The sequence below is a fragment of the Micromys minutus genome (assembly GCF_963924665.1).
Source record: "Micromys minutus genome assembly, chromosome: 1".
Lineage (NCBI taxonomy): Eukaryota > Metazoa > Chordata > Mammalia > Rodentia > Muridae > Micromys > Micromys minutus.
Window position 1 is genome coordinate 68,789,514 of NC_137969.1, and position 21,121 is coordinate 68,810,634.

At 38.0% G+C, this 21,121-nt stretch overlaps 1 protein-coding gene and 1 pseudogene across 2 annotated transcripts; both read right to left on the reverse strand.

Annotated features, from left to right (window-relative positions):
• Nucleotides 1-586: 586 nt before the first annotated feature.
• LOC308428238 (olfactory receptor 6N2-like) lies at nt 587-2,745 on the reverse strand (annotated as a pseudogene). The gene is made up of 2 exons: nt 2,252-2,745; nt 587-1,036 (listed from the first exon to the last, which is right to left on the reverse strand). The product of its transcript is annotated as an olfactory receptor 6N2-like (transcript).
• A 13,648-nt stretch (nt 2,746-16,393) lies between these two features.
• LOC308428323 (olfactory receptor 6N2-like) lies at nt 16,394-17,338 on the reverse strand (the record flags this gene model as incomplete). Its single annotated transcript, XM_080926739.1, has 1 exon — nt 16,394-17,338. One exon carries the CDS (start codon nt 17,336-17,338, stop codon nt 16,394-16,396), a length of 945 nt encoding a protein of 314 aa, XP_080782865.1.
• Between the last annotated feature and the right edge of the window lie 3,783 nt (nt 17,339-21,121).

Sequence of the window (21,121 nt, forward strand, 5' to 3'; positions counted from 1 at the left end):
GATTTCACTGGATTATTTATGTCACACATGTTTTCTATCTTTTAGACTCTACTAGGATCATTTTTGAAATCAGGGTTTGCTGATAATGTGGGATGAACTGTTCATTTATGGCAGTGATAGCTGTTCACTTTATGTCCTACACATTAGAGATGAGTAAATTTTGTGCAATCAGTTACCCACTTATGGTTGTTTGAATAATTAAAAAGACATAAGTAAACCATTGGCAGAGACAAGGTACCAGGAAGATATATAGATGATAGGTAGATAGATAGATAGATAGATAGATAGATAGATAGATAACACAGACAGACAGATAATTATCAAAGTCACAAAATTAACACATTTTTCTACACCACTTTTTAATCTGCTGTGACATTTCTTCATCATGTTGAAATGGATTCAGAGAAAAAAGCCAATCTCTCATTCTGCTCTACCTCTGATTGATCATCTAGAATAGTGTGTGCAGCACAGTAACTGATAAACTGAGTGGTTGTCTTATTGGCATTTATTTCAATTCTGTCAAATGATTAACAAGCCATTTGGTTCTTGAATTTACCTAAAATGTGTGTAATGTCAATAAAGATAATTAGTTGTCCTGCAACAAAGTCCTGATCTTGTCACTCACCCTCTTCACAGCCTCCTTCACCTCTTTGTTGCGAAGGGAATAGATGATGGGGTGGAGGAATGGAGTCAGGAGGGCATAGACTAAAGCAATAAGCTTGCCAGTGCCCTCAGGTCTGCTCTGAGGTGAACCCACATACACAGTAAAAGCAGACGCATAGAACAGTGCAACTACTGTCATACGGGAAGAACATGTGGAGAAGGCTTTGGCTCTGCTGGTAGCTAAAGGCAGCTTCAGGACAGCTGTCAGAATACCACATAGAGTTCCAAGATGAGGACAAAATTGCATCCAGTCACCAGACCAATCACTGCCCCATGAACCCGAGCATACCAGCTTGTGTGCACACATGCCAAACGCATTAGTGGTGCCAGGTCACAAAAGTAGTGGGCTATCTCTTTCAAGCAGTATGGTAAACTGGCAGTGATTCATGGAGGCACCAAGAGAGCTAAAATGCCAGCCACCCATGTCGCTGCAAGCAGATGCTTGATCTGTTTGAACATGAGTGAAGAAAATTGAAAAATCCTTACAGCTGTTTTTACATTTCTGCATAACTAAAGCAGCCCCAAAAGGAAAGCACCCATGGTATTTCCTGTGTACCTAGATTTGGAGTACACACAGTGATTTTATAAGTTATTTATACTGCCAATTGCCTGTACCTATCTGTTTCTCATCCCATTCTCTTTCATAGGAGAAGAAACCTCCACTCCATCTTCCAACATCTTTTATCACAATCTTGCTCAAGAATATTGAAATCCATGCAACTTTGTGCTATTTTTTATAGCTCACTTGTCTCAATCACACCATTTCCCAAAAGTTTTCTTCTCACAGCTTTAACTAATTTCAATATCTTCTAGAACATTCTCCAAAAATCCAGTCTGAAATGCAAACCCATAGCCAGCCCAGATTCTAGAAATAAACACATTCACATTATACTTAGTTGTGTCAGCCAGAAAAAGAGAACTTCATTTTTTTTCTTCCCCTCAAATATGTGTCCTCACCCTCTCTTACAATATTAGGTTCAGAAACTATACTTCAACTACAACGTTTTTAATATGTCCTAATTGAAAACTGATTGAGTTGAAAATTTCACACATTATTGGCACAATTAGTTAATGATTTACATACTTATCTGCTAAGATTGCAGTTTTTAACATGGGGAATTAGAAACCTATATGACTTCAAAGTCAATTCAGCACACCTTTAATCCTCTGTGTGACCCTTTTTAAAGCCTCTTTCACTTCCTTATTTCGAAGAGTATAAATAATAGGGTTGAAGAAAGGTGTGAACAAAGTATATACCAAGGCAATAAGCTTGTCTCTGCCCTCAGCTCGAATCTCTGGTGGACCTACATAGACAATGAAGGCAGAGCCAAAGAACAGTGTCACTACGGTTATATGGGAGGAACATGTAGAAAAAGCTTTGGCACGGCTAGCAGCTAAAGGCATCCTCAGCACAGCTTTCACAATACCCACATAGAGTCCCAAGATGAAAACAAGATTGCATGTATTGATCATACCAATCACTGCAATATAAACCTGAGCATGCCAGCTAGTGTCCACACATGCCAACTGCATCACTGGGGCCAGGTCACAGAAATAATGGGCTACCTCTTTCAAACAATATGGTAAACTGGCAGTGAGACCTGCAGGAACAAGGGCAGCTGAAAAGCCAGCCACCCATGTAATCGCAACTAGCTGTATCTGTACCTGTCTGCTCATGAGAGCATGGTAGTGCAATGGGCGACAGATAGCAAGGTAGCGGTCCAGAGCCATGACACCTAACAGGTAGCACTCAGTCATGCCCAAGGAGTGGAAGACATAGATCTGGAAGAAGCATGCAGCTGATGGGATGGGTAAATGCCCATGGAGCAGGGTTTGTAGCAAGGTGGGCACTGTGGTGCTGACATACCAGAGTTCTAAGAAGGAGAGGACACTGATAAAGAAGTACATGGGAGTGGACAGCCCTGAATCTGCCTGAACCAAGACAATGATGAAAATGTTCCCTGTGAGTGTGAGGAGATAGATGCTCAGGGTCCCAAAAATTGCAAGATGTTGCAGGGTTCCAGATGTAGTGAAACCAACAAGGACGAATGTCTGGGTCCAGGTGTAGTTGCCATGATCCATTATTCCTGGGAATGAGAGACAAGGGCAGTAAACAAGCAGCTTTACATTTGTACTTCTGGAGAATATTTTCCAGAGCACAAAGTAAAGAACACACAAGTCAGAAAAATCACATATCGTTTACCCAATTTTTCAGGTCTTCTAGATGAAAGAAGAATTGAATACTAAAACTCAAAAATGATTTACTCAATATCTGTGGGTTACCGTGGCCAAATATAGTTCTGGTTCCTTAAATCAGTGAGCAACATTTGTAGACTACAGGAACAAAGTCTAACACCTTGAACATTTTTTTTTACTTGTTAAATAAACAAACTAAGAAACAAACTAATAGGAAAATTCTCTTTCTTCTGCTACCATTCCTAGCTAAATGCTCCCATGGTCCTTTGAAATAATGACCCTTTATATACCCCGGATTAAACAACCAGAATGTGGTAGGAAAAGGAGACTCACTTCCTTAAACAGGTATGTCTTATGATAGGGTCTCCTAGAACAAATTAAAGTTCACATCAAAGGTTGAAAGGGAAAACGATGTAAGAGAAATCAAACTATCTTAGGAGCATATCTCAAAGCTGAAAATTTTGTGATGATATGAATATTTGATGTGCTAAGAGGATGTGGTTTCTGTAAGAATCCAAATGGCAGAAATGCTTCAGAATACCACAGTTAGCAGAAGAAAGATGTACATGTTAAAGCCCCTAATAGATGAATCAAGAGGTCCCAACAGAGTGCAGTAACACCTTCCTTCAAAATTGTATTTCTACATCGGTATTTTATCACATACTCAAAGTGAATCTTCGTCCAAATCACTGCTTCCTCTTTGAATAAACTTCTGTAATTGAAGATGTTTAAGTAACAGTTTTCTGAAGCTTTTGACAGGGTAATAACCTATGATCCTGTAGTTATTGATTGATTGTACTGGGTTCCTAATGGAGCTTCTATATCTGTAAGATGTCATTCCCAGGAATGGTCAAATTGCCCACTGTTGCTTTTCTTCGGCAACTCTTACCTCTCCCTTACTGCCTCATTGCTTTGGTTACAACAGAGCTAATCTCATTCCTCTTGGTATCACTTATATCCCAAGACACTCCCTTATTTATAGTTCATGTTCCTGGAAACATGGCTTTCCTACAAACTCCTTAATAAACATTCCCTGGGGTTGCTATGATTAACTCTTAGTATGGATCCCTTTGAGGCACGAAGTAAAGCTCAGAGAAGTGTGTCAGATGAGACATGTCTCTCCAATTTACCTCTGCAATCTTCACCTTGGAGTCCTGCAATTTAATTCAGGGATACTGCTTGCTTTGCAATGACCATATAACATGACATTAAAAAAAAAAAAAAAAAAATTCAATCCTCGTCTCTTCATTCACACATAAAGAATAACAACTTGTGGAAATTGAAATTGGATTGTCTTTTTAAAATTTCAATTGCCAAAAGATTTGTCATCATTCAGCACCATTTACCTTTCCACCTAACAAACTAATCCACATCGGAGACTTTTGTTTTATGCTGAAAATCTCTACATTATTTCCTTACACCATCACCTCATAATACAGTGGTCACAAGGGGTCACTGGTTCAAAAACTGTTTACCAGCAATTTAAAATAATATTCCAAAATTTATTTAACTCTTAAAAGTATGGATTTATGTGTATTATGAGTCTGTGTACATTTTTATATGTACTCAAAGACATAGGAAGTCATCGGGTCTGCAGGAGCTAGAGTTACAGGTATCTCTGAACAGCTAGAGAATTGTAATTAAAATCAGGTCCTCTGTAAGAGCAGCAAGCATCCTTAACTCCTGAAAAATCTCTCAAGTGCTCCAAAAAAAAAAAATGTTTCAAAAGACAGTATTTTACATCCCCATCAACAGGATTGCTACCTGTATTTAATGTTCTCAACATTTTGACCCTGGAAATGTTAAGGCAAAAAAAATAATAATAGTTTTTTACAAAATATTTGTACTGTTGATTTTCTTCAAAACTTTTTATATCAGCGTCGGATCTTTTGATGTCAACTGAGTACTATTTTTACATATCATTTGGATAGATTTGGTGTCCAGATCAAAAACAGGATTACTGCATTTACCCATTGAGTATGAAGATTTGTTCAATGACCAAAAGGTACTATGTCCTTAATCTTAGAAGAAAAAAGAACAAGAGAAAATATAGTAATCTCTAAATTAACCTTAAGAGAAAGTAATAATGTTTTATTTTAATAAAATGTCACATTAAGTGGAAATGAATACTCAATCACTGACATTGAGCTTCATGTGGAAATCTTAGCACTGGACACCTAATATAATAAACATATTGCTTCTGTGCTTCTGCTAATACAGCTGCATAATGAACAAATACAATAGCCTATTGCCTATAAAATACCTGGACTTTCACTAAGATATATATTTACCGATGTCCTTTAGTCCAATGCTATGTCTTCTTTAGTTCCAAACACAAGAACACAATTCATATAAATTAATAGTGAGGTAGATCCTCAGAGTGGCAAGTTTAACACTCTGAAATATCTTATCCTCACATCACATTTGTCCTTCTGCATTTCTCTTTGGTCAGCCAACTCTAAGAAAAATTGCCACTGAGTTTCTTTATTTAAAGGGATCACTCCTTTATATCTTAGGTTATTGCTTGTAAAATACAAATAGTTGAGGATAGAAATAGTAGATAATATCTTGCATAAAGTATAAGAGCAATATATACCATAAAGTTGTAATCTAAAGCAAAGGAAGGGTAGCTTTTTTAAAAATCTATTTTTTAAAGATATGATAATACAAAACATATACAAAATGTCATTGTATCACTAGTAATGTTTGAAAAAAAGCCAAATGCCTATGAATAATTAGAGGTGAAGAAGTAAATATTTCATAATGTTAGAGACAATGTTTAAGAGGGAAAAAAAGAATGTAGATGGTAAATAAATATCATGCAAATTATGTTCTGGGCATAACAAGGCAAATATTAGTATGAACTCCCATACTAGGCAGACCAAATCTCAGCATGGAGAAGGAATGGGGACATGAAGTACTTCTCAAAGCTGAGGAACTAGTGGCAACTAATACATTTAGGGAGAGGAAGAGTCAGTTTTGTTTATGAGGAGGGACCCTCATTAACCCAGGAAGCTGCAATGGAAGGTCACACACCTGAGGATAGGCAGGCACAAGTAAAAATTGATAGATTTAAATTTAAAGTAGGGCTAAAGAGGACAAATATATCAGTAGAGAAACGCAGTAGATCTGGAAGGACATAGAGTATGGGTTAAAAGAAATCAAATGACTTAATTAGAAACTTTCAATTAGCTAAAAACAGATGAAGAAATGAGTTTATGGATCATACTTGTCTATTAATCAAAACATTTTATCTTGTTTTATTTATAAATAATACCTAATCTCAAAATCGTGTCTTAAACATTAAAAGAATGGTATCTTGTATAACTAAAATGTACCTGATACATAGAAACGTGTCATATTGTAGTCAAAGATCATTGCACAAAATAACTGAGCTAGTTTGCATTTGATGTCCATAGTGCTTACTAATTGCATCTTTCTTTGTGACTTACTGTACTAGGGTGAAGGGAAAGGACAAGTATCCTGCATGGAGGAATACTGGGCCTACCCCAAGGGGAGTGTGAGTGACATATTCTTGCTGTCTGTTCCAGTAAAGTCATTACACCGATCTAATCGTAGAAGTGGCAATGAATTAATGAGGATATTTATATCATATAGGACAGTAGACATTTATAAAATGTGACTCCATTTGTAGAGATACCCAGCCACTTGCTGCCTGAGATGGTCTGAGAGACTCAGTTCCCCTGTTACTAAATGTCTGTTTAAAGAGATTAAAAGATCCAGTAACAGTATAAACAAAGGATATAAATATGGTTTGTATACCTTGAAAAACAAGGTGTAAGAAAAGTCTCATAACTATGTTATAAAGGGAAAAATTCAAAAAGATTAGGAGATGGCACAGATATACAATAAAAGGCAAAGGTAGTTTGAAATTATGAATGAATTTGTGAAAGGCATTTTTCTATGGAGTTAATAAGGATATAAAATATGTCTGCCACAGTCATTCCATTCATAAAGATCTGCTTAATTATACACTTATTCATTCTTTGAATATAAATGAATGAAATCCAATAGTGTTATATTAATTCTTCCCTCAGTTGTGTTCAGATTATTTGTTGCAGATTTGTAAGCACCTTTATTCTATCATAGAGCATAAACCCCATAGAAATAGAGGTCTACAAATAACCAATTAATAACCAAAGTGATGTAAGCCACTGCTAAGATAAATAACTCCTACCAGTTCTTTCATGCTGATAGAGCAGAGAACACATTCTTTGAAATCAAAATCTGTACCTATTTGAAGTTAAATGAACAAGGAGGAAAGGGATTAGAGCCTCCTAACAATAGCCAGAAGAACAGAGTACAGCACCCAGCACTGAAGGAAACAGCAAAGGGTTAATGATCATGTGTAAATCCTCCAGTTATATATGGAAGATTTTAGACTCTTATCTGTGAAAAAGATGCCTCATTGGAATGATTTAAATATACTGCATAACAGTCCACAGTGTGAAATATGTTTAAAGCTAAGCATTTGTAATAAATAAATCCTCATTGCAAAAATGGGTGTTGGAAATGTTGGGTAATAATCAATATGTATATAGTTCCTACTGTCCTGTAAATGTACTCACGTATCAGATTAAGAAAATTGAGGTACGGGAATTGTAAATATGTTGCTTAAGCCTACAGAGCAAGTGAATATTAGACTTAAGGTTTTAACCTAACAAGGAAATCTCCAACTTCTTTTCTTTTTTTTTTTTTCTAGGAAATAGAAACAGCCTGCGTGTTTTATAACTCAAAAGATAAAGGAATAAAAAGTGAGCACAGAGTATACACACATTTGCTCATGCACACCCAGAACAATAAGAACATTGTAACCTCCTTATTGCCTTCTTCTTTCTGAAAACTTACTTGCAGGTAACACTTTACGCCTGTGGCTCTCTGCATACCAGCAGGGCTCTGTTGTGCTAGACAGACATGGCTCAGAAATAAAAGCCATTACATCAGGAGACACACTCAAGATCTCTAGGCTATCTGGCTTTCTTTTCTTACTTTCTTTTTTTTTTTTTTTTTTTTTTTTTTTTTTTTTTTTGTCTTCAAAACAAGATTTATTTTTTTTTAACATGAAAATACATGAAAAATACATTGGTCTCATATCTGTTACAAATAAGACTCAAATTATTAATCATAACAAGAAGTGTTTCTTGAGATATTTCCATCTACACAAAAGACTAACAGCTTATTATTTTTTTTAAAGATTTTAAACATTTTTTGCTTAAAATTATACATATTTGTCAGTACTGTTTTATCAGACATTAAAATAAATTTTACATAAAACCATGTGAATATGTTTTTTAGTCAGTACTTGATTTTTTTCAAGGGCTTGACAGTATGCATTGAAAACGTACTAGTTGCAATAAGCATGAAGTACATGCAAAACAAAACGCAACATGGAAATAGTCAAAGTCTTCTTGTTTTGTGAATATATGTATAGTTTTTGTTTTCTTTATTTCTTGGACTTCATACAGTCTGTGAGTTGTTACTGGGGGAGTGCAAGCCTCTGGGGTTAGCATCCCACTATCAGTGACTGCATATTATGTCTGTTCTTTTGTGACTGGGTTATCTCACTCAGGATGATCTTCTCTAGATGCAGCCATTTTCTTAAGAATTTGGTTAAGTCATTGTTTCTGGTGGCTGAGTAGTATTCCATTGTGTATATGTACCACAATTTTTGTATCCATTCATCTTCTGAAGGACATCTGGGTTCCTTCCAGCTTCTGGCTATTATAAATAGAGCCGCTATGAACATTGTGGTGCATATATCTTTGTTGTGTATTAAAGTGTCTCTGGGGTATATGCCCAGAAGTGGAATAGCTGGGTCTTCAGGTAGTACTATATCCAATTTTCTGAGGTATCGCCAGACAGATTTCCAGAGTGGTTGTATTAGCTTGCAACCCCACCAACAGTGAAGAAGTGTTCCTATTTCTCCGCAGCCTCGCCAGCATCTGCTGTCATCTGAGTTTTGGATCTTGGCCAATCTGACTGGTGTGAGGTGGAATCTTAGGGTTGTTTTGATTTGCATTTCCCTGATGGCTAAGGATGTCAAGCACTTCCTCAGATGTTTCTCGGCCATTCGGTGTTCCTCAACTGAAAATGATTTGTTTAGCTCTGTACCCCATTTTTAATAGGGTTATTTGATTCTCTGGTGTCTAGCTTTTTGAGTTCCTTGTACACCTTGGATATTAGGCCTCTATCTGATGTGGTGTTGGTAAAGATCTTTTCCCATTCTGTTGGTTGCCGTTTTGTTTTCTTGACGATGTCCTTAGCCTTACAGAAACTTTGCAATCTCATTAAGTCCCATTTGTTAATCTTTGACCTTAGAGCTTGAGCCATTGGTGTTTTGTTCAGGAAATTTTCTCCTGTGCCTATGTGTTCTAAGGTTTTCCCTACTTTCTCATCTAATAGTTCCAGTGTATCTGGTTTAATGTGGAGATCTTTAATCCACTTACACTTGAGCTTTGTACAAGGAGATAAGAACGGGTCTATTTTCATTCTTTTGCATGTTGAGTGCCAGTTGGACCAGCACCATTTGTTGAATAGGCTGTCCTTTTTCCATTGAATGTTTACTGCTCCTTTGTCAAAAATCACGTGACCATATACATGAGGGCTCATTTCTGGATCTTCTATTCTATTCCATTGATCCACTTGCCTATTTCTGTACCAGTACCATGCAGTTTTCAGCACAATTGCCTTGTAATATAGCTTGAGGTCAGGGATAGTGATTCCCGCAGATGTTTTTTTGTTGTTGAGGATGGATTTCGCTATTCTAGGTCTTTTGTTATTCCATATGAAATTGCACATTGATCTTTCCAATTCCATGAAGAACTGGGTTGGAATTTTGATGGGGATTGCATTGAATCTGTAGATTGCTGTTGGTAGGATGGCCATTTTTAAGATGTTGATCTTTCCAATCCATGAGCATGGGAGATCTTTCCATTTTCTGAGATCCTCCTCAATTTCTTTCTTTAAAGGTTTGAAGTTCTTGTCATACAGGTCCTTTACTTCCTTAGTTAGAGTCACACCAAGGTATTTCATAGATTTTGTAACTATTGTGAAGGGTACCTTTTCCCTAGTTTCTTTCTCCACATGTTTGTCCTTTGAGTATAGGAAGGCTACTGATTTGTTTGAGTTAATTTTGTATCCGGCCACTTTGCTGAACTTGTTTATCAGCTGTAGAAGTTCTCTGGTGGAATTTTTGGGGTCACTCAAGTACATTATCATGTCATCGGCAAAAAGTGATGTTTTTATCTCTTCCTTTTCGATTTGTATCCCCTTGATCTCCTTTTGCTGTCTAATTGCTCCAGCCAGGACTTCCAGTACTATGTTGAATAGGTAGGGAGAGAGTGGGCAGCCTTGTCGAGTCCCTGATTTTAGTGGGATTGCTTCAAGTTTCTCGCCATTAAGTTTGATGTTGGCTGTTGGTTTGCTGTATATTGCTTTTATTATGTTTAAATATGGGCCTTGGATTCCTGTTCTTTCCAGGACTTTTAACATGAAGGGGTGTTGGATTTTGTCGAATGCTTTCTCAGCATCTAGTGAGATGACCATGTGATTTTGGTCTTTAAGTTTGTTTATATGGTGGATTACATTGATGGATTTCCTTATGTTAAACCATCCCTGCCACCCAGGGATGAAGCCTACTTGGTCATGATGAATGATGGTTTTGATGTATTCTTGGATTCGGTTTGGAAGGATTTTGTTGAGTATTTTTGCATCAATGTTCATAAGTGAGATTGGTCTGAAGTTCTCTTTCCTTGTAGGGTCTTTGTGTGGCTTAGGTACGAGGGTTATTGTAGCCTCAAAAAATGAGTTGGGTAATATTCCATCTGATTCTATCTTTTGGAATAGCTTGGCGAATATTGGTGTTATATCCCCAATAAATGTCTGATAAAATTCTGCACTGAACCCGTCTGGACCTGGGCTTTTTTTGGTTGGGAGGCTTTTGATGACTTCTTCTATTTCTTTAGGTGTTATAGGGTTATTTAGATGGTTTAGTTGGTCCTGGTTAAACTTTGGGACCTTGTATCTGTCTAGGAATTTGTCCATTTCCTCCAGATTTTCCAATTTAGTGGAGTATAAGTTTTTGTAGTAGGATCTGATGATTTCTTGAATTTCCTTAGTTTCAGTTGTTATGTCACCACTTTCCTTTCTGATTTTGTTAATTTGGATACTCTCTCTTTGCCCTTTAGTTAGTCTGGCTAGGGGTTTATCAATCTTGTTGATTTTCTCAAAGAACCAACTCTTTGTTTTGTTGATTTTTTCAATGTTTTTTTTTTGTTTCTATTTGGTCTATTTCTGCCCTAATTTTGATTATTTCTTGCCGTCTACTCTTTTTGGGTATATCTGCTTCCTTTTGTTCTAGTGCTTTTAGCTGTGCTGTCAGGTTGCTGATGTGAGCTCTCTCCAGTTTCTTCTAGGAAGCACTTAGGGCAATGAGTTTTCCTCTCAATACTGCTTTCATTGCATCCCATAGGTTTGGGTATGTTGTGTTTTCGTTTTCGTTGAATTCTAGAAAATCCTTAATTTCTTTCTTTATTTCTTCTTTGACCCTGCTATCCTTTAACAGAGTGTTGTTTAGTTTCCATGTGTATGTGGGCATTTTGTTGTCTTTGTTGTTGTTAAAGACCAGCCGTAGACCATGGTGATCTGAGAGGATGCATGGGAGTATTTCAATCTTCTTATATCGATGAAGGCTCGTTCTGTGTCCAATTATGTGGTCAATTTTCGAGAAGGTGCCATGGGGTGGTGAGAAGAAGGTGTATTCTTTTACTTTAGGATAGTATGTTCTGTATATATCTATTAATTCTAGTTGGTTCAAAGTCTCTGCTAGTTTTGCAGTGTCCTTGTTCAGTTTCTGTTTCCCTGATCTGTCCATTGGTGAGAGTGGGGTGTTAAAGTCTCCCACTATTATTGTGTGGGGTGAAATGTATTTTTTGAGCTTTAGTAGAGTTTCTTTTATGAATGTGGGTGATTTTTTATTTGGAGCATATATGTTAAGGATTGAGAGTTCCTCCTGACAGATTTCCCCGGTAATGAGTAAAAAGTGTCCTTCTTTATCTTTTTTGATAACTTTTGGTTGGAAATTTACTTTATTCGATATTAGAATAGCCACTCCAGCTTGCTTCTTGGAGCTGTTTGCTTGGAAGTTTTTTTCCCACCCTTTTACTCTGAGATAGTGTCTGTCTCTGTCTCTGAGATGAGTTTCCTGTATGCAGCAAAAGGCTGGATTTTGTTTATGTATCCAGTCTGATAGTCTATGTCTCTTTATTGGGGAGTTGAGACCATTTATGTTAATAGATATCAAGGAATAATTGTTTCTGTTTCCTGCCATTTTTGCTTTTTTGTGTTGAGTTGTGTCTGTGTTTTTTTCTTTAGTTTTCTTGTTTAGGAGTTTTCTTGTTTTTACTAGGCTGTATTTTCCCTCCTAGTTTTGGGTTTTCCACCTATAATTCGTTGTAGTGCTGGGTTTGTGGTCAGATATTGTGTGAATTTTGATTTGTCTTGAAATATCTTTGTCTCTCCATCGATGGTGATTGATAGTTTTGCTGGGTATAGCAGCTTGGGCTGGCACTTGTGCTCTCTTAAGGAGTGCATGATGTCTGTCCAGGCTCTTCTAGCTTTCATAGTCTCTGTTGAGAAATCGGGTGTGAGTCTGATTGGTCTGCCTTTATATGTTACCTGACCTTTTTCCCTTACTGCTTTTAGTATTCTTTCTTTACTTTGGGCACTTGATGTTTTTACTATTATGTGTCGGGAGGTATTTCTTTTCTGGTCCAACCTATTTGGAGTTCTGAAGGCTTCTTTTATGCTCGTGGTCATCTCATTCTTGAGGGTAGGGAAGTTTTCTTCTATGATCTTGTTGAAGATATTTACTGTGCCTCTTAGTTGATACTCTTCTCCCTCTTCTATTCCTATTATCCTTAGGTTCGGTCTTCTCATTGTGACTTGTATTTCCTGGACATTTTGGGTTAGGAGCTTTTTGTTTTTTGCATCTTCTCTGGCTGTTTTGTCTATGTTTGCAATGTTGTCTTCTGCCCCCGAGATTCTCTCCTTGATCTCTTGTAATCTGTTGTAAATGCTTGCTTCTGTGACTCCTGATTTCTTTTTTTGGTGTTCTGACTCTAGGGTTATCTCTTTTAGCGCTTTCTTTATTGTGTCAATTTCTGTTTTAATTTCCCTCTTCCATTCCTTTATTTCTTTGGTTCTGTTTTCGTCTCGTTCTTTGAGTTCTTTGAGTGTTTTTCTTGTTTCTTCTTTAAAAGCTTCTGAATCTTTTTGCTTTTCCTCCCTTTCTTGTTTAAGTAACTCTATCAGCGTCTTGAGGCATGTTTTCAGGTCTGTGTCTTCTTTCTCTGGAGTGTTTGGAATTCCTATGTTTGCTACTATCGGAGAGCTGGGTTCTGGTGTTGCTAGATTGTCTTGCTTTCCTTGGGATATACTCTTTCTCTTTCCTCTTGCCATTTTGTTGTCAGTGATATGTTCTTGCCTTTCCCTTGTATCTGGTCTGTGTCCCTGGTACACTTTTCGTGTGCACTCCTCAGAGATCTCTCTACTCCCCAGCAGCCCAGGTTCCGGGTGGCAGCTGGGACAGGCTCTGCTCTGCGTCCTGAAGTCGCCCCGGGGTGGGAACAGACGTTCCTAAGATCTGTTCCTGGTCACAGATGCTCAGCCTCTTAGAGCCACCTTTCTGGCTGGCTGTTGGGCCAGGCCCTGCTCTGTGTCCTGAAGTCGTCTCCGGGTGGGAACAGAAGTTCCTAAGATCTGTTCCCGGTCACTGGATCGGGGAGGACAGGGCAGGTCAGGGCAGGGGGTGCCCTTTCCGTGTGCACTCCGCAGGGATCCCTCTGCTCCCCCGCAGCCTAGGTCTCCCACTCACCAGTTTCTCAGCCTGTAAGAGCTGCCTTTCCGGCTGGTGGTTGGGCCAGGCTCTGCTCTGCGTCCTGAAGTCGTCTCTGGGTGGGAACAGAAGTTCCTAAGATCTGTTCCCGGTCACTGGATGGGGAGGACAGGGCAGGTCAGGGCAGGGGGTGCCCTTTCTGTGTGCACTCCGCAGGGATCCCTCTGCTCCCCCGCAGCCTAGGTCTCCCACTCACCAGTTGCTCAGCCTGTACCTCCAACTTCTTTTCTAATTACCACTATGCAGTAATATGTTTCATTTGTTTGCTGAAAATTTATTATTGGTTGCGATTTTAAAGAATTCTGTTACATATATTTGAAGACAAAGTGAAGTCAGAATGTTGATGTTTCTCTCAATATGTTGAAAAAAAGAACAAGGAATTTGATCAATGTGTTGTCTTTCTTTGCAATATTCAGAACATGTTCTGCTGGGCGTGTATCACATGTCACACTGTACTTTTGAAAGTGTCACAATTGAGAATCAAAACTTCTTCATCTAGAAGGAATTTGAGAAGCAATTCTTGCCAGCCACTCACTTTTCAAACACAAATGAGGTAGCCCTGCCAAGATCTGCCTGACATCTGGGTGACATCTGGTTTGAATAGAGTTCTTGATGGCAATTCCAGTAATCCTAATTTTTTATAAAGATTTGGAACAACAATCATCAGTCATAGAACAAAAATTCTAAATGTAAAGCATATTTTACACAGTTATGCTTGTAAAGCTGTTGTTCAAGCTTTGTGTAGAATCAAAAAAATATATTTTAAGATTAAGGTTGGCCAAATGTATGCAGTATATCACAAGCCATGCTGGGATGCAGGTTCAAATGAACTCACACAACATAAACATAAACAAAAAACACATACCAGTCATCATACCACACATATATCACATACCATCTATATATACACACACCACATACATACAATACTCACAATCACTACTTACCAAACACACACACACACACACACACACACACACACACACACACACACACACACACACATACTGCACAAACCTGTGTATACATAAAAACAATAATTATCACTCCTGATGTGTGGAACACCAAAAAATTCTAGATGCTTTCATTTTGTAGGGAGACATACTTAAGAATGATAAAACTAACACATTCTCTCAGTTTCTTGGCTCTGCAGAGGTTTTAATTTTGTTATTCAAATTACCAGACAATTGGTGTATGTGTATCTGGTGACTCAGAATTCACAAATCTCTAAAGATTAGATGTTAAAGGGAACAGTATTCTAATGCACTCAGCAGACAATGCACTCTGAAACTGCCAATTTGTGTGGCATTTCACTTTCCTATCAAGCCTTAGATTTTTTTCCCTGCTCTTCCTGGGAAATATGGCTTTAAATCTATTCTATGAATAAAAGAATTCATTATCCAGGAAAATCTCAGACAACATGATCATCTCTACTACCTTTGTCTTGTAAGACATTAAGTGTTCAGTTCTCGACTCTAGTCACACACCCTAAGATTTATGTAAGCCACAGCTGGTATCTGTAAGATGATTCACAATTACAGGTCTCTACCAGCTGAGAACTCTTGTTACAGCAGAAACTCCACATATGCTGCCACTCAATCGTTTCTATCACCCATGTTTTCAATCTCTTAATCTCTGTTAGGATCATAGGTTGAAATCAGAGTTTGCTGCTAACTTAGAGTGGGCTTTTCATTTTATGGAGGCAATGGCTACTTCATCCCCTATACTTTAGAAATGCATAAATTTTGAGCCTTATGATACGCACTTAGGGAATGTCTCATAATTTAAAGACAAATTAAAAAACTCGGCAGAGACAAGATAACAGGCAGGTAGATAGATAGGTATATAGATAGGTAGGTAGGTAGGTAGGTAGGTAGATGATAGATAGATAGATAGATAGATAGATAGATAGATAGATAGATAGATAGATAGATAGAAAGAAGGATGGATGGCTGGATGAATGGATGGATGGATGGATAGATAGATAGATAGATAGATAGATAGATAGATAGATAGATAGATAGATAGATAAATGGATGGATGGATGGATGGATGGATGGATGGATGAATGGATGGATGGATGGATGGATGGACGGATGGACGGATGGACAGACGGAGAGACGGAGGGACAGAGGGACGGATGGACGGATGGACAGATGGATGGATGGATGGATGGATGGATGGATGGATGGATGGATGGATGGACAGATGGATGGATGGACAGATGAATGGATGGACGGATGGATGGATGGATGGATGGATGGATGGATGAGTGGATTGATGGGAGAATAGATGGATGAAAAGAAAGAAAGAGAGAAAGGTTGATAGATATTTGTATAATTACCTAAGTTAACAATTAAATAAAACCATATTTCCATGCTATTGTTTAATCTGCTGTAAAATTTCTTCATCAATATGTTTGAAAGGATTCAAGGAAAAAAGTCTTTCCCTCATTCTGCTTCACCTCTGATTAAGTTGCCTAAGAGAGTGAGTGTGTGCAACACAGTAACTGATAAACTGAGTGGTTGTCTTATTGGCATTTATTTTGATTCAGCAAAACTTAATAAGCCATTTGGTTCTTGCATTTACCTAGAATGTGTGTAATGCCAATAAAAATAATTAGTTGTCCTGCAACAAAGTCCTGATCTTGTCACTCACCCTCTTCACAGCCTCCTTCACCTCTTTGTTGCGAAGGGAATAGATGATGGGGTTGAGGAATGGAGTCAGGAGGGCATAGACTAAAGCAATAAGCTTGTCAGTGCCCTCAGGTCTGCTCTGAGGTGAACCCACATACACAGTAAAAGCAGAAGCATAGAACAGTGCAACTACTGTCATATGGGAGGAACATGTGGAAAAGGCTTTGGCTCTGCTGGCAGCTGAAGGCAGCTTTAGGACAGCTGTCAGAATACCCACATAGAGTCCCAAGATGAAGACAAAATTGCATCCAGTGGCCACACCAATCACTGCCCCATGAACCCGAGCATGCCAGCTTGTGTGCACACATGCCAAACGCATTAGTGGTGCCAGGTCACAAAAGTAGTGGGCTACCTTTTTCAAACAATATGGTAAACTGGCAGTGAGACCTGCAGGAACAAGGGCAGCTGAAAAGCCAGCCACCCAAGTGGCACCTGCAAGAATTAGCTGTACCTGTCTGCTCATGAGAGCATGGTAGTGCAATGGGCGACAGATAGCAAGGTAGCGGTCCAGAGCCATGACACCTAACAGGTAGCACTCAGTCATGCCCAAGGAGTGGAAGACATAGAGCTGGATGAAGCATGCAGCTGATGGGATGGATGAATGTCCATGGAGTAGGGTTTGTAGCAAGGTGGGCACTGTGGTGCTGACATACCAGAGTTCCAAGAAGGAGAGGACACTGATAAAGAAGTACATGGGAGTGGACAGCCCTGAATCTGCCTGAACCAAGACAATGATGAACACATTCCCTGCAAGTGTGAGGAGATAGATGCTCAGGGCTCCCAGGAAGGCAAGAGGTCTGAGGGTGCCAGAGGTAGTGAAACCAGCAAGGATGAAAGTCTGTGTCCAGGTGTAGTTAACAGGATCCATGTTTCCCAGGAGAAGGATGAGGAGTTAAAGTCCAAGGTGAATGAGTCCGTGATCCTCCATTTCTTCCTGAAATATTCCTAGAGCCAAGAACATAATTGTGAGTACATGGTTGAGCTATGACCTTATCTAATTAAATCTCTATGTTGTGACACCAGATCTGTAGTCTCCTCCTTCCCCCATCAAGTGGAAATGATTGGCTCTATGCCACATCAGTATCTGACTGGGCTAGAACTAAAAATGAAGACTCCTGGTTTACCCTTCTGTATATTCTAGTACTGAACTCTTGAGAGTCCACCAACCCACTTCTCCCCTACCCCACTATCAATAAAAGGGAAGGGAACTTTTCTACTGTAGTTTATCCTATGACCTCTAGGTTTCCTGGGGACTTTTTGCATCTAGTTTATAATAGTAAAATAAGGAGAAGTGTTTGTCATATCTAAATGAAGTCTTCCAGTTCATTGCCTATTTTGCTAGGGGAAAATTAAATGATCTATGCATAATGATGCAGACACTCTAAGTCTCATCTTTAAAATATCAGGCCCATAAAATAGTAATGATTATTCACTGTCAGACTCATGATCTCATCATTATTCACTATCAGACTTATCATATCCTATGATTACTCACTTCATACCCATGAGATTCTATGATCATTCACTCTCAGGCCCACAGTATCTACTGAATCTTCACACCCAATGTTCATACCATACCTTCTAAAAGTTGATCCTCATGAGAGACAGATGACATGCATTTTCAAAGAAGAAGAGCATAAGTCAGAATCTCCAGGCAGGGAAGAGATTTTGGCATCAGCCCCACCCTGTGTGCATGCCCTTGCTCTGACACACCCCAGCTCTATACTCGAAACTAGGTGATTTCTTACTTAACAAACTTCCTGTTCCCTAAAACAAAAGAAGTAGCACAAGACTTGCTGTTGGTTTCTAAAACTGTTAGGAATTCTGATTTCCCTAGGTTATTGAGAAATGACTGGGAGTTTTATAGGCATCAAGGCCAATGCTGATTGAGTTTTCCTTCCATAACCTGAAAAATCAAAGCTCTTGCCTAATTCCCTTCTGATAATCTCCTGCACTCCACCATCTTCATCCATCACCTGAGCATTTGGTGGCATAAGTGCCCGTAGCACCCCTCTCCCCACTTACAGCAATTTCTGTCTCTACTTACTTATATGAAACCAACATAGAAAAGCTGTTATCCCAGAGGTTCCTTGTATGTTCCCTGGAGCTGTGAATCTGATGATCTCTCAGAATCCCTCTGGAGCAAGAAGTTGAGCAGAGAGAAGCAAAACACATCAGTTCTATCCCTCAGATAATTTCTATCCATCTTTCAGGGTTCATGCCTTTGTCTTGAAATCTATACTTCAGAAAGAGACAACTAATTAATAATCAATGCTATGGAAAATGATTTTGAAGGACGAGATGAACAATTATTTAAAATAATTTTACAGATAATCTCCCTATTTGATGCCTTCATATCTCTGTCTCATCATCATCATCATTTACTACTACTACTACTACTACTACTACTACTATTTATTATGATTATGATTATGATTATGATTATGATTATTATTATTATTATTATTATTATTATTATTATGTACTTTACCTTTACCTCCCAATCAATGTCTCCACTTCTGGTCTCCCCTCAAACAGTGCTTACTCCTCTCTCCTGCTCTCTTTCTCCCCCCCACTCCTCAGTAGCCTCCCAACCCTGACACATCAAATCTTGAAGGGCTAGGCACATTCTCTCTTACTGAGGCCAGGCAAGACAGCCCTGTTAGAGAAATATATTCCTCAAACAGGAAATAAATTTACAGCAAATTTAGCGTTCTCTAAATATCCTTATTATCAGCATATTTGTTGATAGTATTATTTCCTAGGGATAAAAGTGTGAACCAAAGTTCAAAGTGATATAGAATGCATACTAATAATCTGTGATGAGAAATACCATGGGAGTGGGTCTATACTCATTAATCTAATATATATGAACCACTTTCTATTTTCCACACTTTGTACTCAGGGAAAGATGTTAGGGAGAACAGTATTTCTCAAAAAGTTTGATGTGAAACATAAAATTAAAATGATGACTTAAAAAACAAGTATATGTAACCATGTCAAAAGGTATCAAACCAACTCAAAATAAGGTATGTTCAATTGTAAACTACATTGTGATATTTCTATCATTTTTTTCTGTTGACCAAGATCTGGAAGTTTACAAATATATGTGATTTGGAAGGTGTCAATGGAACAAGGATATTCAATTCCTTACAGGAATATGAAATAATACTTATTTTCACAAAGACCAGGTTATTCTATTCCTAGGAATTCATCTTGCATGTGTTTGCATGTGTCTGTGAATACATGGACACACATACAAATGTATTTCTTTTACTCTTATTTGTAACTATAAGAGATCAAAAGCATCTCAAGATCTCCTAAGCAAGGGGCTAGTTTAAAAAACAAGAAGAAAAGAAAAAACAGGTGATACCATGCATCTTTTTTCTCAAATGAGAACACACCTCCAAGACTGATCTTCTAAAATATATAAAAATACTTACATTAGTTTGCTTTAAAGTTCTAAAAACACATTTTTGATGAATATCAAAGCACAGAAAGGAGGAAGATGTTTTGGGAGTTAGAGGAAGACTTATATCATGTCCTGTGCTTTACTTTGATTATTAAAAATGATAGAGTTATATTATCTTCTGGAGCAGTTGTGATCACCTTAAAAATTTATTTTGGTGTGATGACATTGTGACCTTTTCTAGCAATCAACATTGAACACACATTTGCTTGCATTGCTGGGTGATTCCTGAACCTTCCCTAGAAAGACTTTAGGTCTTTTGGCCTCATCATCATGTAAAGACCCTAGAAAAGAATTAATTTGCTCTAGCAGATGGTCAGCACTTCAATTATCACCAATTAGTGTTCTGTTTTGAGTAACATTATGTTTTCCTCTCAACTAATTCTGAATATGGATGGATTGAGCAAACTGCAATATGGAAGACAAAAAGACAAAGTTATGGTACACATTTCTCATAGGTAGGAAGAATGACAGAATGCTATAGGGTGTCACTGAACACCATGGTCCAAAGGCAATGTCTGAGTTGAATTGTTACCAGTTTACTGGCCTCCACAGGATAAATATGAAATATGTGAAAACCAGGCAAGAACTTCCATTGTGGAATTTATATTTAAAACGTTTCAAATGGTGTCTTTCTCACATAGACTTTTACTTTTCCATGTATTTTACATGTATCAAATACCTTAACACTGGAATTCTTTCAGTTTATTTACTATCCTCATTTCACAAGAGGGAAAGACAAGCAACAAAGAAGGAATGTAATTAATTCAAAGATATTAAGGAGAAAAACTATTAGACATAATGATTAGACCATAAAAATAATGTGTAAATCCCATTTCTATGCACCATCTGTCATGGGTCTGAATGAAAAGGGATCTGTTACCAGATATAAACCATCCTATATGGCCAGATAACAGTCACCTACTTTGTATTTTAATTATTTAATCTTCAGTTTGAATTCATTATTACGTTTTATGAATAAAGAAACATAATTCAAAAGAGCCCTTTTGCCTAGAAGTTTGTAACTAAAAGGAGAAAAAGATCTGGATATGTTTAGACATAGTTCCTTTCTTTACCAGAGTCAGAAATGACCCATCTGGACCTGCAGGTGTTTTCCTTTTTAAAGCAGAATGGCTCTGGAAAGAGAACTCAGTCGGCAGAGCATTTGCCTTGCTCACTTAA